This window comes from Podarcis filfolensis (assembly GCF_964270895.1).
Source record: "Podarcis filfolensis genome assembly, chromosome: 4".
NCBI lineage: Eukaryota > Metazoa > Chordata > Lepidosauria > Squamata > Lacertidae > Podarcis > Podarcis filfolensis.
This window is the reverse complement of record NC_139607.1, coordinates 25,228,185-25,249,906: the sequence shown is the minus strand read 5'-3', so window position 1 is coordinate 25,249,906 and position 21,722 is coordinate 25,228,185. Positions and strand designations below refer to the sequence as shown.

The 21,722-nt window shown below is 43.0% G+C and overlaps 1 protein-coding gene across 2 annotated transcripts in view; it reads left to right on the top strand.

The window, feature by feature from the left end:
* Positions 1 to 16,123, top strand: part of NALF1 (NALCN channel auxiliary factor 1) — a 340,027-nt gene extending 323,904 nt beyond the window's left edge. Inside the window, exons 2-3 of one of the 2 annotated variants that reach the window (XM_083610940.1) lie at positions 340 to 511; positions 10,840 to 16,123. In XM_083610940.1, coding sequence (XP_083467066.1) covers positions 340 to 511; positions 10,840 to 11,132 — 465 coding nt within the window. In that variant the 3' untranslated portion in view covers positions 11,133 to 16,123. The remainder of the gene's footprint in view (positions 1 to 339; positions 512 to 10,839) is intronic. The other variant, XM_083610941.1, reaches the window with a different exon arrangement.
* Positions 16,124 to 21,722: the final 5,599 nt, after the last annotated feature.

Sequence of the window (21,722 nt, the reverse complement as noted above, 5' to 3'; positions counted from 1 at the left end):
TTCCACCTGCATGGGAAAGGGAAGCAGGTGATCCTGAGCCTTAGTTGTTGTTGCAGCTTGCTTGTCCACATAAAGCTAAAGCCTGTTTTAGTATTACATGCAAACCCGGCATGTATTTCATGGAATTAATGGGACAATGATTCGATAAAGAAATAGAAAGCATTTCAGAAAATCATTTTCTGGAACTGGAAGGAAAGTAATGCAATTTACCTGAGTGAGAGTCTCTTAGAATTGTGTGCTGTGCAATGTATACATAGTTAATCCTGGCGATGTTGCTTTGGCTCATCTGTATGTCTGATTCTTTTCTTTCTCTCTCCCCCCCCCCCACCTCTTCCTTAGACTGTCTACAAAGCCTGGCTCTGTTCCCAGTATTTTGAAGTCACACAGTCTCACTGCAACAACACAATTCCTTGCAAGCAATACTGTTTGGAGGTTCAGACAAGGTGTCCATTTATATTACCAGACAACGATGATGTCATCTATGGAGGATTATCCAGTTTCATCTGTACAGGTAGGACAGATTTCAGCAGTCGTTATTTGGCGTCTCTCTCTGAACACACCACAGTAGGATAGGGCAAAGTATAGTCATTCCCAAAGGCTTTCAAAGGTTGTAAAGCAAAGGTGTCCAAAGGAAGCTTGAGAACAACATGCCCATGGGTGGGTATGGCTGGGGATCACTACACAACGTGCCCTTGTCTGTGCTTCTGCTTCCCCATCACTCTGCTATTCCATTGCTATCAGGTGGTACAGAAATTCCTCCTTTCTACCCAAGAGCCCTTCCCCAAAACCGCAGCCCAGTCCAGAGCCCTATGTCTGAACAGCTACCACTTCCCACCCACCCCTCTCTCTCTGTTGACTTACAGTTCTCAGATACAAGTGCATGCCAGGCTAATATTATTTGTTCTCTTTCTATTGGGTATAATTTATTTTAATGCTCCTGTGCACCTCCAGCTCATGTTGCCTGCTCAAAAGCCACAGTTGCTCTTTCAGGGCCTGTGTGGAGAGAGCTTCTCATGCTGCTGGTTGAGCTCTTGGGTTCCTTCTCCCTCCTAATTTCCCCCCCCCCATGAACTGCATAACCCAATGCCACTTCCTGCCACTGTAGCTTGGCAGTTCCAGTCTATGCGCCCTTGCTCACATTGGTAAGTGATGGTGATTACTGGGTGATTGTTGGGCTAATATTGCCAATAATGCACTATGACCTCACCGTAGGTACTTATTATTTTATTTTTTTACAAAGGACCACATTTCTTTGCGTTCTGCACGTCAGGCTGGCCATTCATGCAGCCTGTCAGCTGAAAAAATGGCGAAATGGTTCACCTGTCTAAGACCTGTTTAGCTCCCAACTTCACTGTTGTGAGTAATCAATAGCTATTCCCCCTTATGACTATGTTCTGTTTCTGAATACCAGTTGCTAGAAAAAGAAACAGGGAAGAGTGCCCTCATGGTCCTGCATCATCATCATGTTATTATTTATATCCCACCCATCTGGAAGGGTTGTCCCAGCCACTCTGAGCAGCTTCCAACACATATAAAAGCAATAAAACATCAAACATTAAAAACTGCTACAGGGCTGCCTTCAGATGCCTTCTAAATGCTGTGTAGCTCTTTATCTCTTTGACATCTGATGGAAGGGCACCACTGCCAAGAAGGCCCTCTGCCTGGTTCCCTGTAACTTCATTGCTTGCAGTGAGGGAACTGCCAGAAGGCCTTCGGCGCTGGACCTCAGTGTCCGGGCTGAACGATGGGGGTGGAGACGCTCCTTCAGGTATACAGAGCCAAGGCTGTTTAGGGCTTTAAAGGTCAGCACCAACACTTTGAACAATGCTCAGAAATGTACCTCGGGTTACAGATGCTTCAGGTTACAGACTCTGCTAACCCAGAAATAGTACCTTGCGTTAAGAACTTTGCTTCAGGATGAGAACAGAAATCGCGTGGCGGCAGCAGGAGGCCCCATTAGCTAAAGTGGTACCTCAGGTTAAGAACTGTTTCAGGTTAAGAATGGACCTCCAGAATGAATTAAGTTCTTAACCCGAGGTACCACTGTACTGGGAGCCAGTGTAGATCCTTTAGGCCAGGCACAGGCAAACTCTGGCCCTCCAGATGTTTGGGACTACAATTCCCATCATCCCTGACCACTGGTCCTGTTAGCTAGGGGTGATGGGAATTATACTGCAGCCCTTCTGTGTGTAGAACACATACACTGAGCTCAGCATACTTTCTATAACTCACTAAGCTACCACATCAAATTCCTGATGGAAAAAAAGGGACTTTGGTCACATCTTCTCCTTAACATAATTAAAGGAGGAGAAATTCTAGGTTTTGCAATACTGCAGGGAGAATAATTAATTATTGAACAGGAACCTTTTATCATGCTTGCTTTTGACACTGCTATTAACTGTAACATATGCATACAATATCATGGCTAATTAATTCTGTTGAACATGCAGGGCAGAATAAGTTATTCTTCACTTTTAGACATTCACAGCTAATACATATATATACTAGGGAGTCTTATATGCCCATACCAAGCCCAGAGAAATCTGCAAAGTCTGACATAGCAGAAGGACCTGGAGTCAGCACAAATGCCACAGCCAAAATACCAGCCTAGCCCTGGTATGTACAAGGACTACCTATCCCAAAGTGGTAGGAGGAAGACCCACACAGAGATCTGCTATCCCAGGTGGTTACTATTATTTACCTTGATGCTCCTTTGCTCTGTCTGCAAAGAAGGCTGAGGTGCCTGAGATATCATAGTAAAAATACAGCCATACAATTGTTAAAAATCTAAAAGCTACAAGAAGAAAACATCAGCATAGCACAACAAGAACAATAATTACACTGTTAGATTCAATGAAATTTTACCTCCTGAAAGACCAGTGAACAGGCATGTCTTCAATTGACATGTTTAAAAATTAATGGCAACTGCTCTTTCCCAAGATGTGCATTTGGTCTTGGCCCAGTATACCTGAAGGAGCGTCTCCACCCCCATCGTTCAGCCCGGACACTGAGGTCCAGCTCCAAGGGCCTTCTGGCAGTTCCCTCACTGTGAGAAGTGAGGTTACAGGGAACCAGGCAGAGGGCCTTCTCAGTAGCCCACCCTGTGGAATGCCCTGCCATCAGATGTCAAGGAAATAAACAACTATCTGACTTTTAGAAGACATCTGAAGGCAACCTTGTTTAGGGAAGTTTTTAATGCTTGATGCTTTATTGTGTTTTTAATATTCTGTTGGGAGCTGCCCAGAGTGGTTGGGGAAACCCAGCCAGATGGGTGGGGTATAAATAAGAAATTATTATTATTCCACAGCTGAGGTGCCACAGCTGAGGTGCCACCACAGAAGAAGCCCTGTCTCAAGTCACCATACCACAGACCATGCTGGTCAGGAGGGCCTCTCCTGCCAGCCTCAAAGCAAGGGGGCATTAGGTATTAGGAGAGACACTTGGGCCCTAAGCCTTTTAAGCTTTTTGTATGCCAGCACTAACACCCTCAGTAACTCATGGCAGGCTGTATTGTGCTTTTAAAGACCTATGATCCCATCTAGCCTGATAGCTACCAGTTGCAAGGTGGTCTTCAAAAACAGCCTCAGGTAGAGAGCAAGATATAAGGCACCAGGAATAGCACTCTCCCCACACTTGGTTTTTCAGACCATGTGTGTCTGTACATCAGCAGCATTTATAATTCTGACCAAATCACTAGTTCTGTGCACCGAGTAAATTGTCCCATGAACATTTATGGATGTGCTTTTCTTCCATTTTCAAACATGGATTCTACAGAGAAGTTCCCACTCCATAAGCAGTGAGGTGAGCAGAAATGGCCTTACATAGACAGCATGTGCTCCCAACCTTGTGATCTCTCTTATTTACGTGTTATCAACAGGAGCAGCAAATCACCATTCAATAATAAGAGTTTCTCTGAAAATAGTACCAGAGGGCTCATGCCATAAACACATAACAATACACATATTGCAGTTGACCCCTCGTATTTTTCAGTCGTCGCGCTCTCCACAGGTGGCAATGTTTTGCACTTCTTATGCATGAAAGAGTCTGAAGTGGCAGCCTGCAGTTCTGGTTGGCTGGTCTTCAGCTGCTTTCTCCTCTTCTTGCCTGCAGGTCTGAAACAGGAGGGGGGGAAAATGTAGGGCTTATTTAACAGGCCTCTGATCACTCTGGTTCCTGGGAGAGAAGAAATCTCTCCGTTTTTGAAGTAAAGAGGAGGCTGTTTTTGGAACTGCATCTTTCTCCCCCTTCTCTGCTTAACAGGGCAACTCTGTTTAAGTGTCATGAGTTAGCCTGCTCTCCCTTCAAGTATTTTGTTGGTGCCTTGAACTATGGGGGGGGGATACGCATGTAGAGTGACCACTTAGACATCACTTTTTTATTTTAAAAAAGGAGATATGTGCTTTCCCTTCAAATTCCTTAATGGCCCCCATTCAGGAGTTGAATGGACTGTACTTGGCAACTACGGTAAATTTGCATGTGTTGACCCTTATCCAAGGTATGGAGAACTCTCGGGGTATGCCTGAATGTCTTTCAGGAGACAAGGCTGGGATCAGGCTTGTACCAAGGTCAAGCAAGGTTCATTATGAAGAATCTCATGTCAACCTGAGGTCCAGTGCCTTAGAGTGCCGAGGGTCTTCTGGCGGTTCCCTCACTGTGAGAAGCAAAGTTACAGGGAACCAGGCAGAGGGCCTTCTCGGTAGTGGTACCTGCCCTGTGGAACGCCCTCCCACCAGATGTCAAAGAGAAGAACAACTACCAGACTTTTAGAAGATATCTGAAGGCAGCCCTGTTTAGGGAAGCTTATAATGTTTAATAGACTATTGTATTTTAATATTCTGTTGAAAGCCGCCCAGAGTGGTTGGAGAAACCCAGCCAGATGGGCGGGGTATAAATAATTTATTATTATTATTAACCTTCTTACTTATGCCATAAACCATAGAAGAGGTTTAGACTGACACACCTATTCACAGAAATGTCTACAGGACTCCTATGAAGGATATATAAATTATGCTAGAATACAAATGCCAACAATCTCAGGCCTGGTGTGTTATAATTCTTATCCAAAGAGCAATGAGAGGCTCGTAAAATAGCCTAGGCCTAAAAGTAGCAAGAGGCACTGTGAAGTTGCAACAATTCGGGCATTGAAATCCCTGCAAAGAAGTATAAATGCTGTGGAGAATTTATGGCTGATCTGCCCCAGTAGGGATGCTAAATCTGACCAAATCTTGGTGGTCAGTGACCGTAGGGGGAAGGTAGTTGCTTATACACTAAAACAGGGTTCCTAATTCAGTTTTTATTTGTGCTGGCAAACCGTAATTATTTTGAATTCCAAAATCTGCTATCAAAAAATCTCCTGCCGAATCAAATAATATAAAGGTATCCAAGCTCCCACTTCTTAGGCCCTTTATTTAGATTTTATTAAGATAGGTGACAAAGACAGGAGCTATGGCTCAAGAACTTCTTCCTCCTTCCTTTCAAGTTGCCTTTTCCAGACTGCAGTTCCCTTTTCTAATAATTACATGGAACCGATATCTAACTTGCAATGGGGGTGGGGCTGTTATTTGAACAACATTTTAATTCGATTAACAGCTCTCCAACCAGCAATCATGAATTAGAGACCAAAATTTATCCCATACATATGGCTCCCGAAAGGTTACTTCAATACTGCCTCTCTAATCACAATTAGACAGATATTTGCAATGTAAACCATTTCCTACATTCAGGGAAGTCCCTACTAAGAAGGCTTGAATTCCTGCTTGCAGTTCAGATTCTGTTTGCATTATTCTGGTGGGTTTCTTCACTGGCCACCTTTGAAGGACCACCGGTAGAACATCTGGGAACCTCTTTCTAAAAGAATTTGGTCCATCTCCTGAGTTCATATTGGTGTAAAAACAGGTCTCTGGGTTTAATTCAAATCCTGATAGGGACTTGAACAATTAAATGACATCTATCAGATTCAGTAGCTAGAGACTTATCCCCATCTTGATATACCTTCAAACCTTTCGCAACTTCAGCTTGGTAGGTCCTGTTTGTGGGGCTACAGTCAGAATTCCTGTCTCCACTAACACAACCTGTGTACCAATTATGGCATTCAAACCAGACACTTCCTTTTCCAAAGCATCAATTCTGCTAAAGATTCCCTCTGCTGATTGTTTTGCCAAGAGACATTGGTCCACATAAAAGTTCCCATAGAAGAAGCTGAAGTTGCCTGGGAGTTTATGCACCATCTCCCTAAAAGTGCAGTTCAATTGACCAGTTAGCTAAGCTTTCAAGAGGAATATGTAGCAAAATCTCTTACTTGGGTAAAGGCATCTCCAGCCTCATTTCTTGCACACTTGCCATGTAAGGAACCAGGGCTGTCTACATAAGATAAATTAATTGCAACCTGCCTCAAACACTTTGCAGTTACCTCTGCCTCGCTTGCTCCCTTTGGTATTTACACTTTGATACAACATATATTCATAAACATTTATCTGAGTATTTATTGTTATTTTAATTTTATGTAACTGTTGAATGTCATATGCTCTAATATAAAACAAAGATATGTCTCAGTGCAATCATTAAACTCAGCTCCTGAAATTTGAGCCAATAGATTGCAGAGTGCCAGTCTCAAAGTTTTTTTTACAGCCAGTGAGCAAGACACTGCACAAATGCTGTAGCAAAGTGCTATTGATATTTAATTGTTGTGTTTCAAATTCTGTGAACTATGCATGGCTTACCACTGCTATATTTTTTTGTAATGTTTGATAGGTAACTGGGGACACCTAGTGGAGACCAATAAACATTTCAAACCATATTCAATAGATACTGTGAAATATTCAGAGGGTACAAGCTACACTAACGACTTAACTGGTTTAATAGTCATTTTTCTCTCCAGGAAACTTTGAAAACTATAGGGGCTCTTTGGGGGGGTGGTAGGGGGCCTACAACTCTTAGCATTATTTGGGAGGAAAGCCATGAGGTTATATAAAAGCAATATGACAGCTTTATGATAAATTGGAAACTATTTATTGAATATTTCCTTTTTAAAAAATTGCTTCTCCAGTCAACTATCAAGGCGAGAGCTGACTGCAGCAAGTTAAATTACATCGAATGAATTGCAACTCTGCAAACTGAACGACTTCCTGTTTTTTGTTATATGGAATGGGGTAATAAGCAATAGGGATGCGGGTGGCACTGTGGTCTAAACTACTGAGCCTTGGGCTTGCTGATCGGAAAGTCGGTGGTTTGAATCCCCACGACGGGGTGAGCTCCCGTTGCTTGGTCCCAGCTCCTGCCAACCTAGCAGTTCAAAAGCACATCAAAGTGCGAGTACAGTGGTACCTCAGGTTAAGAACTTAATTCGTTCTGGAGGTCTGTTCTTAACCTGAAACTGTTCTTAACCTGAAGCACCACTTTAGCAAATGGGGTCTCCTGCTGCCACCACACAATTTCTTTTCTCACCCTGAAGCAAAGTTCTTAACCCGAGGTACTATTTCTGGGTTAGTGGAGTCTGTAACCTGAAGTGTCTGTAACCTGAAGCGTCTAACCCGAGGTACCACTGTAACAGCAATGGCATCCACCTGAGAGGTGTTGGAACTGAGTTCTGGCTGAAAAAAACAACCATGACTGTAGGAAAATCATTTTTCTTTTTTCTAAGTGCTAAGGTAGCTGCTGAGCGAGGCAGCAAACAGACGTTTCTGTCAGCTTATGGAGAATTAACCCCCTTTTTTCACTTTCCTTAACATCCTAAAAGATATAGCGGCTTCATGGAAGGGGAGTGGAACCACCATAAGTCCAAATTCAATACTTTGTAGGAGGCCGGGGCACTCTTCAGACTTGTTACATTTAATAAGAGCCCCAGTATCTCCTAACTAGTGTCAGGTGCCAAAGACATCTGGTTAGAATTATATATCAGTGTACAGTGGTACCTCGGGTTAAGTACTTAATTCATTCCGGAGGTCCGTTCTTAACCTGAAACTGTTCTTAACCTGAAGCACCACTTTAGCTAATGGGGCCTCTGCTGCTGCCGTGCCGCCGGAGCACTATTTCTGTTCTTAACCTGAAGCACTATTTCTGGGTTAGCGGAGTCTGTAACCTGAGGCGTATGTAACCTGAGGTACCACTGTACTTCATACCACATTTTGAGTCTAGGAATTTGCTCTTGGTACAAGAAGTGAATAGACCTTACAATGATATAAGCTGACTATAAAGTAATGTCTGCACAATGTAATGTCCTAACCACTGGGAATCAGAAACTTTTGCTGATCCACTGCAAATTACCCAGAAATTTTCCAGTAGATCCTGCTTGGCCTGATTGCCTACTCCAGCTCTAAATTATGTAACAGTAATTAAAACAAATAAATAGAAGGTAGCTTTAAATAAATGTTTGGACTCTTCCCCCCAGCTTATTGTTGCCTATCTGCAGGAAGTAAAGGTAAGTGGAATGAACAAGAAAAGGAACTTTTAGTAACTTATAAACAGATGGTGACAACTACGCGGCCCTAAGGCTAACATTCTGGCGCTTCAGCTGTTTTCGTTCACTGGAGTGAATTAAGTGTAACAGTGTACTTCCTCAAGCGGCTTTTGAGCAATAAGTACACCTAAATCCTCAGCACGTTTGCTTGAAAATCAGCCCCATTTATTTCATTAAAACCTCTTCCTCCATGCTGGTATGCTCAGAATCATACATAACGTAAAGTGGTATAGAAGGTTCAACTGTGAATAGTTCCGACTGAATCAGTAACTTATTAGCAGCTTCTTAATACTCCTAGAGGGATGCGGGTGGTGCTGTGGGTTAAACCACAGAGCCTAGGACTTGCAATCAGAAGGTTGGCAATTCGAATCCCCGCGATGGGGTGAGCTCCCATTGCTCGGTCCCTGCTCCTGCCAACCTAGCAGTTTGAAAGCACGCCAGTGCAGGTAGATAAATAGGTACCACTCCAGCGGGAAGGTAAACAGCGTTTCTGTGCGCTGCTCTGGTTTGCCAGAAGTGGCTTAGTCATGCTGGCTACATGACCCAGAAGCTGTACGCCGGCTCCCTCGGCCAATAAAGCGAGATGAGCGCCACAACCCCAGAGTCAGCCACGACTGGACCTAATGGTCAGGGGTCCCTTTACCTTAATACTTCCCAGGCGTGGGGTGAATCGTCTGCGAACTTGTTTACTCATAAAAGAACATATTGTGAATTGGAAGCTACATCACCAGTGGGTTCAAACTGCCAAAAAGAAGTGGTGGTCTTGCATGAAAGCGAGGGTATTTTGGGAAATGATACATGATGAGATAAAAAAGTATGTTCAGAATGAGTATACCAAAAAAAAGGGGGGGGGAGAAAAAAGCCTGAAGTATTTCTGTTAGGGTAGAAAACCCAAAGAAATTGTTAAAGCTGTTTATATATGTAACAACAGCAGCTAGGATTCTTTATGCAGAGAAATGGAAGGAAGAAGTTGTTCCCACCAAAGAAGAATGGATAAGTAAGATAATGGACTATGCAGAACTGGCAAAATTAACAGAACCTAATAATGAGTGTCTTATGGAATAATTTATGCATTTTCGGATTAATTAAAGAAATATTATGGTATGATGAACTCGTGAGCAGGATTGGAGCAACGGAAGCAATTAGATTACAATATCGTGGTTATGGTTCAATAGATAGAAGATAGGGTGCAACCAAAGGGGGAAAACAACTCCATGGAAAATGGGGTGGGAAGTCAACAAAAATAAGACAGAAGATGAAACTGGGTTTTGATTGTATATGTTAACAATGTTGAAGCCGAATAAAATATAATGGGGGTGGGGAGGAACTGCCAAAATCGAGAAGGAAAAAAAAGGCTTAAGGCTCATCCACACTTCCCCCTGTCCTCTGATTTCTTCTGTTTGTCCCCGGATTTCTAGGGGTTTTTGTTTTCTCCTGCAGCTTTCCCCAGAAAAACGCATGGTTTGTTGCTGAATCAGAACAAATGCCACTACTCAGAAAACCTGGTTGATGTTTGTTTCAATTCAGCAGTAAACTGCACCTTTTCCTGCAAAAGGGGCAGAGCGTAAGAAAAAATTACCAGGCCCGTGTCTAGAAATCATGGGAGAAAGAGGAGCATGAATGAGCCCTAAGACTACACAGAAAAGTTCCTAATGGAACACTATAATTCTGTGATTCTGTCTTTGGTTTCTGCAATATCTATCATCTATCTATATCATCTGCCACCATGAAGGCTCTTACAATCAGCCATGAAGCCTCCTTTAAGGCAGTTAGGAAAATAAGATGTGCATCAGTCCCAAGCCTATTTTAAAAACTCACATGCACAAATTTGTCGGTACATGCAACACTTTTCTATGTAGCTATCTATACCTGACAAAAGTAATCATGAGTGGATAGGTGTGGCAGGTGAAGTGATCTTCTGAATAATATCAAGACCAAAACTTATTTCATTTTCCTCTTGGAAATAGAAAGCAAACGTAAAAGCAACAGTGATCCAAGCATTCGAACACAAATTATGCAGCAAAAAGCATAAATACAAGGAGCAGCACTAATAATAGTCAGTACATGAAGCAGCTACAGAATCAAAAGTTTAAGGAGGATGGAGCGGGTGGAATCTATTGTTTTATTTTTATTTTTATTCCTACTAACTTTACCTTGTCTGGCGCTTTTCCACATAGACTGTGTCATGAACCATTTGATTATAAAGAAAATTATAGCATGGTTTGCAGCACCAGAAAAGCAATGCAACACAATAATAGCTATACAATAATACATATCAAGTAACACTACAATAAGCCTTCTAGTTGAATATATGCATTCAGAAGACTGCTTTATCGTGTGAAATAGTCACCAGAATTCACTTACTGTTTTTCCCCTTCCTGCAGGGCTCTATGACAACTATCCAACCAATGCAGAACCAGAATGCTGTGATGTCAGATGGGGACTATTATCAGATAACCAATCCAAAGGGACTATAAAAACAAGTGACTCGATGTGTCACCGGACATCACTCACAGTTTCATCAGCATCAAGACTGTGTAACAGCAGACTTAAACTGTGTGTTCTCGTACTAATTCTCTTACATACAGTACTAACAGTCTCAGCAGCACAGAACTCAACCGAACTGGGCTTTGGCGGCATAACAACTTTGGAAGATAATTCAACCAATGAGGAATAAAAGATCCAATTCATCTTCTCCTATGGGCCTACAGCAGGCCCACATGTACTGCAGTCAAACACAAGAGACTGGGTCCTTTTGCCCTCCATTCAATCCTCCAAAGGCCTTCTGGGTAAAACTCAGCGGAAGGGCCACAATCCAAACAAGGACACATCAAATACAGCTTTTTATTGACTAAAAGGCTGTCTGGTGACTTAAATTTCTCACACCATTTTATACACTGTGTTTTAATGTTTGGAGTTTCTTTCTTTTGTTTTTGCACTTGTTAATACAGGATTTTATTTTTTGGACAGTTTCTCAGAGCTAAACTAAGTCTTTTCACTGTCTTATCTATTTCTAGTCATTGTGTGTGTTCATCCAATAGTTCTGTCTTTTATGTCTTGTCAGTTTCTATTAGAGGAAAGAACTGCTGTGGTTCCATGGCATAACTAACTAATGGATTAATTTTTATTTTTAGAAAAAACAACAACAATAACCTTGCCCCCTAAACGGCCCTACTCCACCACAAAAAAAAAATGGTTCTCCTTCTCCTCTCCAGTGCCCCAAAGCCGAAAATGCCCGCTTGCTTTTCTGTCTGTGTAATCACAATGAATGGGCACACGATTCAGATGAGCCTCTGCCCATGTTGCACAAGTCACCTGACTGGAACCCAAAGTGAGGAGATGGGGAGGCAAAAGAGAAGTGCTCTCCTTCTGAGGTGGAATCGGACAGTGAAATTGTAACGTAACAAAACCTATAACAAACTGTTGCTCCAATTCCCATTTTCAAAGAAGTCCGGTCCTTTCTCACTGGTCAGTTGAACAGGAGCAGCCTGGGACGGAAGACAGTGCATGCGAAACCATGTTTAGAGCTCAGCAAAGATGACTAGATGAGAGAGGCCTTCACAGTGGCGGTAGAAGTTTGGCATTCATTGTGAATTACGGTTTTACTAATTCCGCCGCAGTCATGCGAGCAGCACGTGTCAGTATAATCTATAGGAGCAAAGAGGTTCAGCAAAAAAACAAAGATTTTCCTTTTCCCCTTTACCAGTTTCTGATTATCTCTCCACAAATCCCCCCAGAAAACACATAATGTGTGGACATCACACATGAGTGCACACCCAACCTAGTTTAAATAGCAACATTTCTTGGAAATCTCTGACCCCCAATCAGGGTTCCCAGATGCCTGTATACTGGTGTTTAAAGATGCAGTTGTGTTTCGCCAACATCACACATTTGTTGTGGGAACATTGGTATAAGGTGTGTGTTTCCTGCAGCAATCCAGTGTATGAAACTGCAGTCTATTAAATATGACATGTTAATGAAATTCCCCTTAAAACTAAAGGCAGACGAGGACATTGGGGGGGCGAAGGCAGAACTAAACGTTAGCACAGCTGAAAAAGAAAACATAATGGTTTTGTTTTTTTTAAAAATCATCATAATAGATAAACCATTTCCATGAGTGTGCAATAAAATTTAACACGTTGGGCTGAGTAGTCAAAGCGGGGCAGGGAGATAGAATAATCCAGTTGTCTTTCCCCCCCATTTCTTTCTTTGTAGAATCATATCACCTGCTGAGTGTATGAGAACTTGCTTTTTAAAAAGGCTTTTTAGAGTTTACACTAGAATAAATGGAAGGAAAAGTTAATAAGGGCTGTTTTAAAAAAAACTTTTCATTCCTTCCTGTTCTCTAACTACACTTGGAAAGTGCACTTTAGAGCTGTTTGCTGTGTAGCTGAGAGATGAAGGAAAAAAAGATAGGAAATATTCTCTTAGCAAACCAATTATCTACTTTCTAGCTATGAAAAACCCCATCCTTCCCTGGCCCTTTCAAGAAAACGTTTCTGTTCATCACTGCGGTGTTGATAATGCATTTTTATTCATGTTTTATGGTTTGTGAAGTTCTGCAAAAAATATATATAGATATATACAAAAAAAAAAAAATACAAAAAAAAATCCCTACTGCTTTAGCAGGTTAAAATAATGCATTTGTTTAAGATGTATAAGCTCAACTATTTTGCAAGACTTCTTGTTTTGATAGTGTTTTGCTATGAACTGAGAATGAGGATCTTAAAATGACCTGTGCAAATACAAAAAAAGCACGTAAAATGCAGAATTATTCAGCTTCAGTTTCTTTCCTTACCCTTCTCCCCTCCCTTACTGCACATGTGCACACACAGGTATTCTACTTGGCATTTAAAAATGGTGCTTTTATTTTCCCACCCCCACCCTGGAAGAGCACATCTCATATGAATTATACTCATAACTCTACTGTGGAAATACTTTGAAAATTTAGGGGTGGGGTGGGGGTGGGGGGAGAGAAAGCTTTAACCGATAGTAGAATGTAGATTTCAAAGAGCATTTTGGTCTGTTGCGGGAAAAAAGTAATGCAGCAATAAGGGGACTGGGCTGCAGTACTTTAGGGAGTTTGCTAGAGCCGCGCGACTAAGAAAGCACATAGGTGAGCTCTTGTTCAACTGACCTCTTCTCTTGATCTTAAACGTAAATGGTCAGTAAACAGTTTGTTATAAACCTTGATCTACCTCTGCTGTGCAAAGGCCATTCAACAACATCCATTTCTGTGACATTCATTGCATTATCATTTTGGTTCACCCATGGACTAAGACACTCATTCGTTCTATTTTTATTTTTTATTTTTTTTTGCACTGCCCCAATACAGTAGCGAGTTCTCTTCGTCCCACATTTAAAGTGGCATTTAATGAAGAAGTGCTGGTTCTTCTCAATGGGACCCTATTCTGCCTCCTGCTGACCTAACTGCAGAGAATACCAGAAAGGAACATTTCTTCTTCTTTCTTGCCTTCCCTTTCCTTCTCTTCCTTCTTTTTTCCTTTTCCCTTTTTAAAATGTGCTTTCAAGGGGAGAGGAAAAACACAGCTCTAACACTCCCTGGCTTCAAGCGATGACACCAGGAGGGAGAGAAATAGAGAGAGCTGAAGAAAAACAGTGGCAATGTTATTCACATGCTTAAAAAAAAAGAGAGACCTAAACAATGAATAAAATGAAAAAGGAAGCACAAACCATTTTAATTAAAGACGTAATGAAACACTCCAAATAGGTGCCTGCAGTCAACATGGTCTGTGAATTCTCTATCACTATTCCCCCCCCCACACTTTTCAGTCTATTTCCTTCATTTTTTATTTTTATTTTTAAGGAATATCACGTTCCCGGGTACACTGCTGCTGTGATGTTACGTTATCATTTGAGCCAGGGTATTTCTGCTCCAGCAGTGTGGTCTGTATCATTTCTTAGTGGCAGCTAGGAAATCACACATAGATTTCCTAATGGAAGTTCAGAGAACCGTTAATCATGTATGATGCAAAAAGCTCATCCCATCCATTCCTCATCCGTAAACAGTTTTCTTGGCACAAACCTGAGCATGCTTGATATTGTGCACCTATTACTTTTGCCCGAATAAATTTGCATCTTGCCACTGTAACCGCCATCTTGTTCCATTTCTCCTTGTGCTGTATGACTTGGACATACATGATGAAGAACCGGCTTCAGGATAAATGATGTTCATGTGTTTTTAAAAGCAGAAAAAGAGAGGTATCTATTTCAGAGTCATATAGACCAGACTTCCCTGCCCTCCCCCCTCCACCGCAATGTGTTCTATCATTTTATTTTTTTTCTGAAACAGGGAAAATTCCAGAGTTTGTGCAATATATGAATACTGCAAAGCCAAATGTCATAGATCACAACCAGAGCTATATGTTAATTCCTTATTGCATTTACATTTGAGAATACATTATATTGACTTTTCCTTTCATTAAAGAGATAGAATACTTTTTTTTTGCAAATAATAGCTATTGAAGGCTGTCCTTCCGCACACCAATGAAAAGTGGAATAAAGGTTGAGACCCACAAGTGGTACAAGAGCACCGTCAACATCAAAAGACTCTGCGGGATAATGGCGTTGGGCTGAAAAGTTTCCAAAAAAGTATTGTCATGCATAGTTTCCTAAAAGCATAGAACCACTGAAAGGTAACAGGAGCTGTCCAGTACAACAACACAGAGGAGATAGCAAGTATAACTGGTTATATTGTGTGATATAGTCCAATGCAGTAGTTTGAGAATAGCAAGACGACAAAACAGAGTCCTTTCTGGCTCCTGGCACTGTTTGCTTTTCACTACATCCAGTCAAGAGAGTGAAATGAGGGCAGGGGGAACACAATCAGAATTAGGGGCTCTCGACATCACTTTCCATGGGATGGAATAAAAGTAGAGAAAGACAGTGGGGGCAAAACCCACTGAAGTTCTTTGCCTATTTCAAAGGTTGCCAAGAACTTTTGAGATAACAACACCTGGATCCTTGATTGTGTAAAGCACGTAGGGTAAGCTACTGAGTCTGACCACTGGCCCATCTAGTTCAGTTCTGTTGACACTGACTGGCAGAAGCAGCTCTCCAGCCTTTCAGGCAAGGGACATTCCCAGCCATCCCTTGAGATGCTGAGAATGGAAACTGGGGCCTTCTTGCATGCAAAGCAGTTAGCAGTGAGCTACAGCCCCCAGTATATGCCCTAGTATACATCGGTCTCAATACCCTGCATATACATTAAAGTGCCAGACAGTTCCATGAAAGCGGAACATGTCTTCAAGGATTTCACAGAAATCACAGAGTTGGGAAGGGACCCTGAGGATCGAGTAGTTCAACCGGCTGCAATGCAGAAAGATGCAGCTTTCACATGCAGGAATCGAATCTGCAACCATGGTGTTATCAGCACCACTCTCTAACCAACTGTGCTACCCAGGCAATGCTGCAATTGCAGGCCACCACCCAAAGTTCCTTGAACCAAAGAGGTCTTTGAACAGGAACACACAACTGGCATGTTTCAAACAGATGGGGCTTTCAGATGCAATCTGTGATACGGGAGAACATTAAAAATGCAAGGCCTACTGGCTGGGTTATAGTTTAAAATGTATTTTTAAAATAAAATGTTGCAAAGCTGAGTTGTCTTAGGCCATTAGTGGCCTCTCCATGAGTTGATGAAATGAATTTCCTTGTCTGGGCTTCTCTTCATTCTTCTGCTCAGGGCACACAGGGTTTCCCTTGGCTACTGGCAAGGGCTGACCCAACAGTTCTCCCAAGCCATCAATGGCCTCCACACAAATTCTCTCGCCTAGGCTACATTTATGCCTTTTCCCTCAGAGCACACAGGCCTTTAAAAACCAAATTCAAAAAATAAAATATTAACAAATAATTAAATTTGGAGTAGGCTGAAGATTTCCTTCTTTCCTGAGTTGCAGACCTACCAAGGAGGCTACAGGTCCAGTTCTGACTCTCTCCCTGAGGTAAAATTTCAATCAAGCTGTGATAACCACTCCTTGCAGTTGCTCCAGATAATTATGCCTCTTTATTTACTGTAGCTATTTATATGCCTCTTAGTCACTAAAGCTTCTGAGCAGGTTCTAAGCAGTTACACATTCATGCTTATACGTCATCCAGGCCTGCAGTGGAGGTAGCTAATGGTCTTCGATTTGGTTGCAAGCATTCTAAATCTAGGAGGATGTGATTATCAAAAGTGTGCACTGACCACAGGATACAGTTCAGACACTGATTCAGTCAGCGTCTTGTAAAAATAGCCTTCAATTTGACTAGGACCTCTTCAGAGGTTTCCCAGTTCACTTCAGTTCCAAACTGATTCGGATGTTTTCCATGCCATTCCCTATCATGGGGAAAAATCAACAAATAACTGTAACTTTCATTTTCAATAGAATCTGCAGTCATGGTAGCCCCTGCTGAGTTGGTAAAACCTGTCAAAACCTGAAGACAAACAGGAAATGGAATATATATATATATATATATATATATATATATATATATGGGATCTGTTTTTAACAGTGGTTCCCAGTTAGGAGTCCGGGGAACCCTGGGGGTCTGGGAAATGCACCCAGGGGGTCTGCAGCCCCATCCCTTGCTTGCCCCCTACTATATTGTTGCCATTTTTGCATGGCAATATCACAAATTTTATGGCCTGTTTTGGCACTGATTTTTCCATATATTGGCCAAAATCAGTTTTGAAATCACACCGCAATAATGATTTTGACCCGGCACGCTGAGGGAGACCAGGGCAGCTGATTTCCCTCAGTGGCACTGAGGCAGAGCAGTTTTTCTCAGCAGAAAAGCAGCAGCAGCTACAGTGTACGTTCATCTTCGTTGGCTTCCACCACTCTCGGCGCTTTATGCACACACCCTGTCCCCATCCCCACCCTCTCAAACCACGTGGTGGAAATGACTCCACTTCCTCTCTCCACCCGCCCAATCTTTGTGACTGCTCCTTCCCTTATCCCCACTAGGCCTGGCTGACCATGAGGATGGCTTCACTCTGCAGTATATCATGGGTGAAACTGCCACCTCCCGAGTCTCTCTGCTAACAGCGCCCAGTGCGCTGAGTGAAAGACGAGCTGCGGCCGGGCGCTGGAGGCAAAGGAACTCGGGAGCGGTGACAATTTCACCAACGATATACCACTGAGTGAAACCGCCATCGTGCTCTGCCCTCATGCCGCTGCAGAGGGAGAAACAAGCGAGATCCCTTGTGTTAAGTTGTCGGTGAACATATCAGACGACACAGCGATTCTTCAAACAGCTCTTATTTATTCACAGGCCAGAACAGAACTGAACTGAAGGGTTCAGCCAGCCTGCTTATATAGAGCTCCACTAGAACGCAACAGTAACCATTTTCTGTAACTATCCAATCACTGAACGTCACTTTCAATCCCTTATTTGCATATGTGGACCTGAGTGAAAACTATCTACAGTATCCCCTTGCTGGCCCAGGGTGAGAACTTCAGTACATAACACCTTGCTTCTTTACAAAGCTTGGCTGAGGAGCGCACCACTGCCCTTGTCTCAGCCAAGCAGTTCTACAGAGCCCCCAACCTGCCACTGGCTCACATGAGCCAGGGGCAGGGTGGGGGCTCCATTAAAGTGCTCCCGTCCCCAGCATGCGAGGAGTGGGATCACAGCTGCTCAGCTGGGGAGGTGCAGGCTCTGCCACACTTTTCCATTGAGGGGTGTACAGTTCTGCCCCCCTTGTTGGAGAAGTCTAAAGGGGCCCCCACCTCACCTCCAGGGACATTGGGGCTTGCTCAGCTGGGGGCGCGGGAGCCTTCCCACCCCCCAGCTGAGCAGTGGACCGGGGCCAGATGCATTGGCCCCAGCCTGCGAGGCACTGGGGTGAAAGCACCTCAGCTGCTGTGGTGAGAGCTGAGGCAGTTTCACTTGGTGCCTGATGCAGCTTGTTTCAACATCATGGTTTATCACCAAACTGCAATATTCGGCTGGTGATACACCACAATGTTAAAAACCTGACACCGCCCAGCCCTAACCCCACGCCTGATCTGCACGCACCCCACCCGATCTATGTAGCTGCTCCTTCCCTCATCCCCACGCCTGATCTCCTGTTTCAGACATTGTCATATATTGGAATATCACAATGTTTAGCTGTTGATATATCACGACGTTGAAAATCAGATATCGCTCTGCCCTAGTCTGTTTTTTACTATACCTAAAATCCTTTGCTTATTAGGGGCTACCCCACATTTTGTTCAAAAAATTGCTTTGAAGAGGTAATGTCAAGCTTCAGGAATTCTGCTTCCTCCACCCCCAGCCCCCTTTGGCAGTAGATAAGCAGAACAAAGTGAAAGGAGTCTCTTACCAGTTTGAAAATTTAATGAGCACAGTGAGAGAACAAAGAATCCATTCCTAGGAATGAAGGTGCTCCCAATTAAGGGTTCCACCCACTTCCTCCCTAGTCACCCACATCACGACCGCATCTTGTAACCTGATCTCACAAACACTGTGTTTTCTTTGCTGCCACCTTATCTGCTCTTATTGACCTTCAGCTGAATAGATGAACACTTTCAAGCAACAGTGAGTCTGTTAACTCTCTCCCCCAGTTCTTCTCCTAGCTGTTCCCCATCCAGTACTTCCCAGCTTCTGCCTTTTGAACTATGCCTCTCTGCCTACCACTGTTCCAAATCTATACTGTCCCACCGCTCCTGGAAAGATTCAGGATACTGATCAGGACCTGAGGGAGGGGGAGACTCCCACCATTCCTCCTCAGTGCAGCCCTCCTTAACACGGTCCCTGATACCATACAGCTATCAAATTTTTTAAAGCAGGGGCGTCCATGGATTGGCTTTTGAAGAATAGGGGGTCCTCAGTAATTAGTTAACTGGGAACCACTGGTTTATAACATTTTTAATCTGGTGGTACAACTGGATAAAAATTTACAGGCATGAAAGCCCTTCCTGAAGCAATGAATATTGTGAAATTTTAGAAAGATATGTGAAGGGGTTTTCGTGCAAGGGCAACTTTTACAGTGTTGGGGTAGTTACCCACCCTATTGTTTCGTTCAAAAATCTGTATGTATGAAAATGGCATACAGTGGTACCTCGGGTTAAGTACTTAATTTGTTACGGAGGTCCATTCTTAACCTGAAACTCTTCTTAATCTGAGGTACCACTTTAGCTAATGGGGCCTCCCGCTGCCGCTGCGCAATTTCTGTTCTCATCCAGAAGCAAAGTTCCTAACCCGAGGTACTATTTCTAGGGTAGCGGAGTCTGTAACCTGAAGCGTCTGTAACCTGGAGCGTATGTAACCTGAGGTACCACTGTAAACCATAGAGGTGTCCCCAGGTCATAAGCCTGGAAAATTTCAGAAAGGGAGTTTTCTGCTAGGTCTCCTTAAAGCTGATTAGAGAGAGAACTAAAGGGGATTCGCTCCCCTCCCTGTTGCCTTGTGGACAACATTCAGTATGAAAATGGTATAGGGGTATCTAGGGGTTGAGATTGAGTGAATGAGACCAATAGAGGGTCCAATGGTTAAGAAAGTGGTTTCTACATGTGCTGCAGACAGAAGTAAGGGGCAGATGGGGCTCGTCCACCTGGGAAGGGAGGAGATCCTAAACTTCCACTGCCTTGTGGGCTATATTTGGGAGAAGAAACAGCTAAGGAGTAAACCCTACACAAATCCAGGGTGGAGTCCCTAAGGTGGTTGGATGGCGTCTTGTATGCCTCCTTCCGGCAACTCCTGCAGCCAAGCTGGTGCCAAACATATTGCTCTGCTTTCCTTTAGACCACATCAGCAAGGCCAAGAGTCTTATCATCTGGGCAGCCCAAGACCTCCATACACATGGTCCAGGGATCAGATAAGGAAACCGGAAACTGGATCAGATAAGGAAACCAGAGTCAATGTAAGTAAGACTCTGTAGCAAAGGAGAAATGCTGGCAAAACAAGAAACAGAGAGACAAACTAAACAGGAAGCAGAATTCTCATAATGGTTAAGAGATTGGAGGAAGCTAAGAAAGAAACCAACTGGGAGGGAGAGAATTACTGTAATGAAACTAGGCAATGATGGGGTAATGCTACTGCAGCAGAGGGTACCGCAGAATAGCATAAAATGGCGGCGTCATTTCATTTCTACACACAGCCAGTCTGAATCAGAATCAAAGGTGAGTCAAGATGTTCGAAATACAGAGAGTAGTGAAAAAGAAGAGGTGCAGGTGACTGTGTGGAGGTTAAAAGAATGAACAATGGGACTAAGAGAAAGAACAATGAGAGAAAAGGGGTCCCAAGACCCTTGGGAAACTACAGCTGAACAGGGGGGAGGATAACGATATAGGAAATGAACTCTCAAAGAGCTAAGAAAAAGGCCCCAAAGGCACATGCCCACCAAAACCTAAAGACTATGAAAGGAGAGAATGATCAATTGTATCAAAAACTGAAGATGCATCAATTAGAAGAACAGAGGACGGAACATGTGAAAAACAGCAGGTTTATAGCAAGAAGAGTAGATACGCAGAAGTGAGTGAGAGGTGAAAAAAATTAAAAAGGAGCAAGAAAACAGATGGGTGAAGTCACAAAGGATAACTCTCATCCAATGGAAATTCTAGTGCCTACATACAACACGTAGTGTAAAAACTTACTAGGGCATTCTCCGGAAGCTTAAAATCCATAGCACTAACTCCTTCCTTTTTTGTTTCTCTCCTTCCCTGCATCTATGCATTCAAAACATCTCTTTGACTGAGGCAAAGTGCCTTCACAAATACATCCTTTACCCATCCCATTTGGGTTCATGGGATTTGCATCCATCTCTCACTTGCTCATATACGTACACCTCCGCTAATCATTGCTGACTGGCCTCTGCGATGCTCTTTGAATCTATAATCAGGGATGTGTATGTTTCATGATGTATCTAGCACCACAGCAATCATGTTGTTCTTTTTCAAAAACAGTGCATGTGACTACATCACCACTTATTGCTGCAGATACAGGGGAAGAAGGGCCTTTCCTTCACTACTCAACCTTGATGCATCTGCTTTCAAGGAACAATAACGGAAGAAAGAATTCTGAAGGCCTTAAGACTGAAATTACAGAGAGTGGGAGAAAGGACTTTGCTGCAGGCAACTGATCTCCTAATCGAAGGATGCAAAGGACAGACCTACCATCAGCTGATAAAGCAATGATGTCCATTCAGGCAGCAGCAACACTGTTATGGCCCAGTGGATAGAAAATAACAGTGGCAGAAAGACAATGATGTGAAATAATCTAGGCACTCACACAACAGGTGGATTACATAGATGTAAACTGG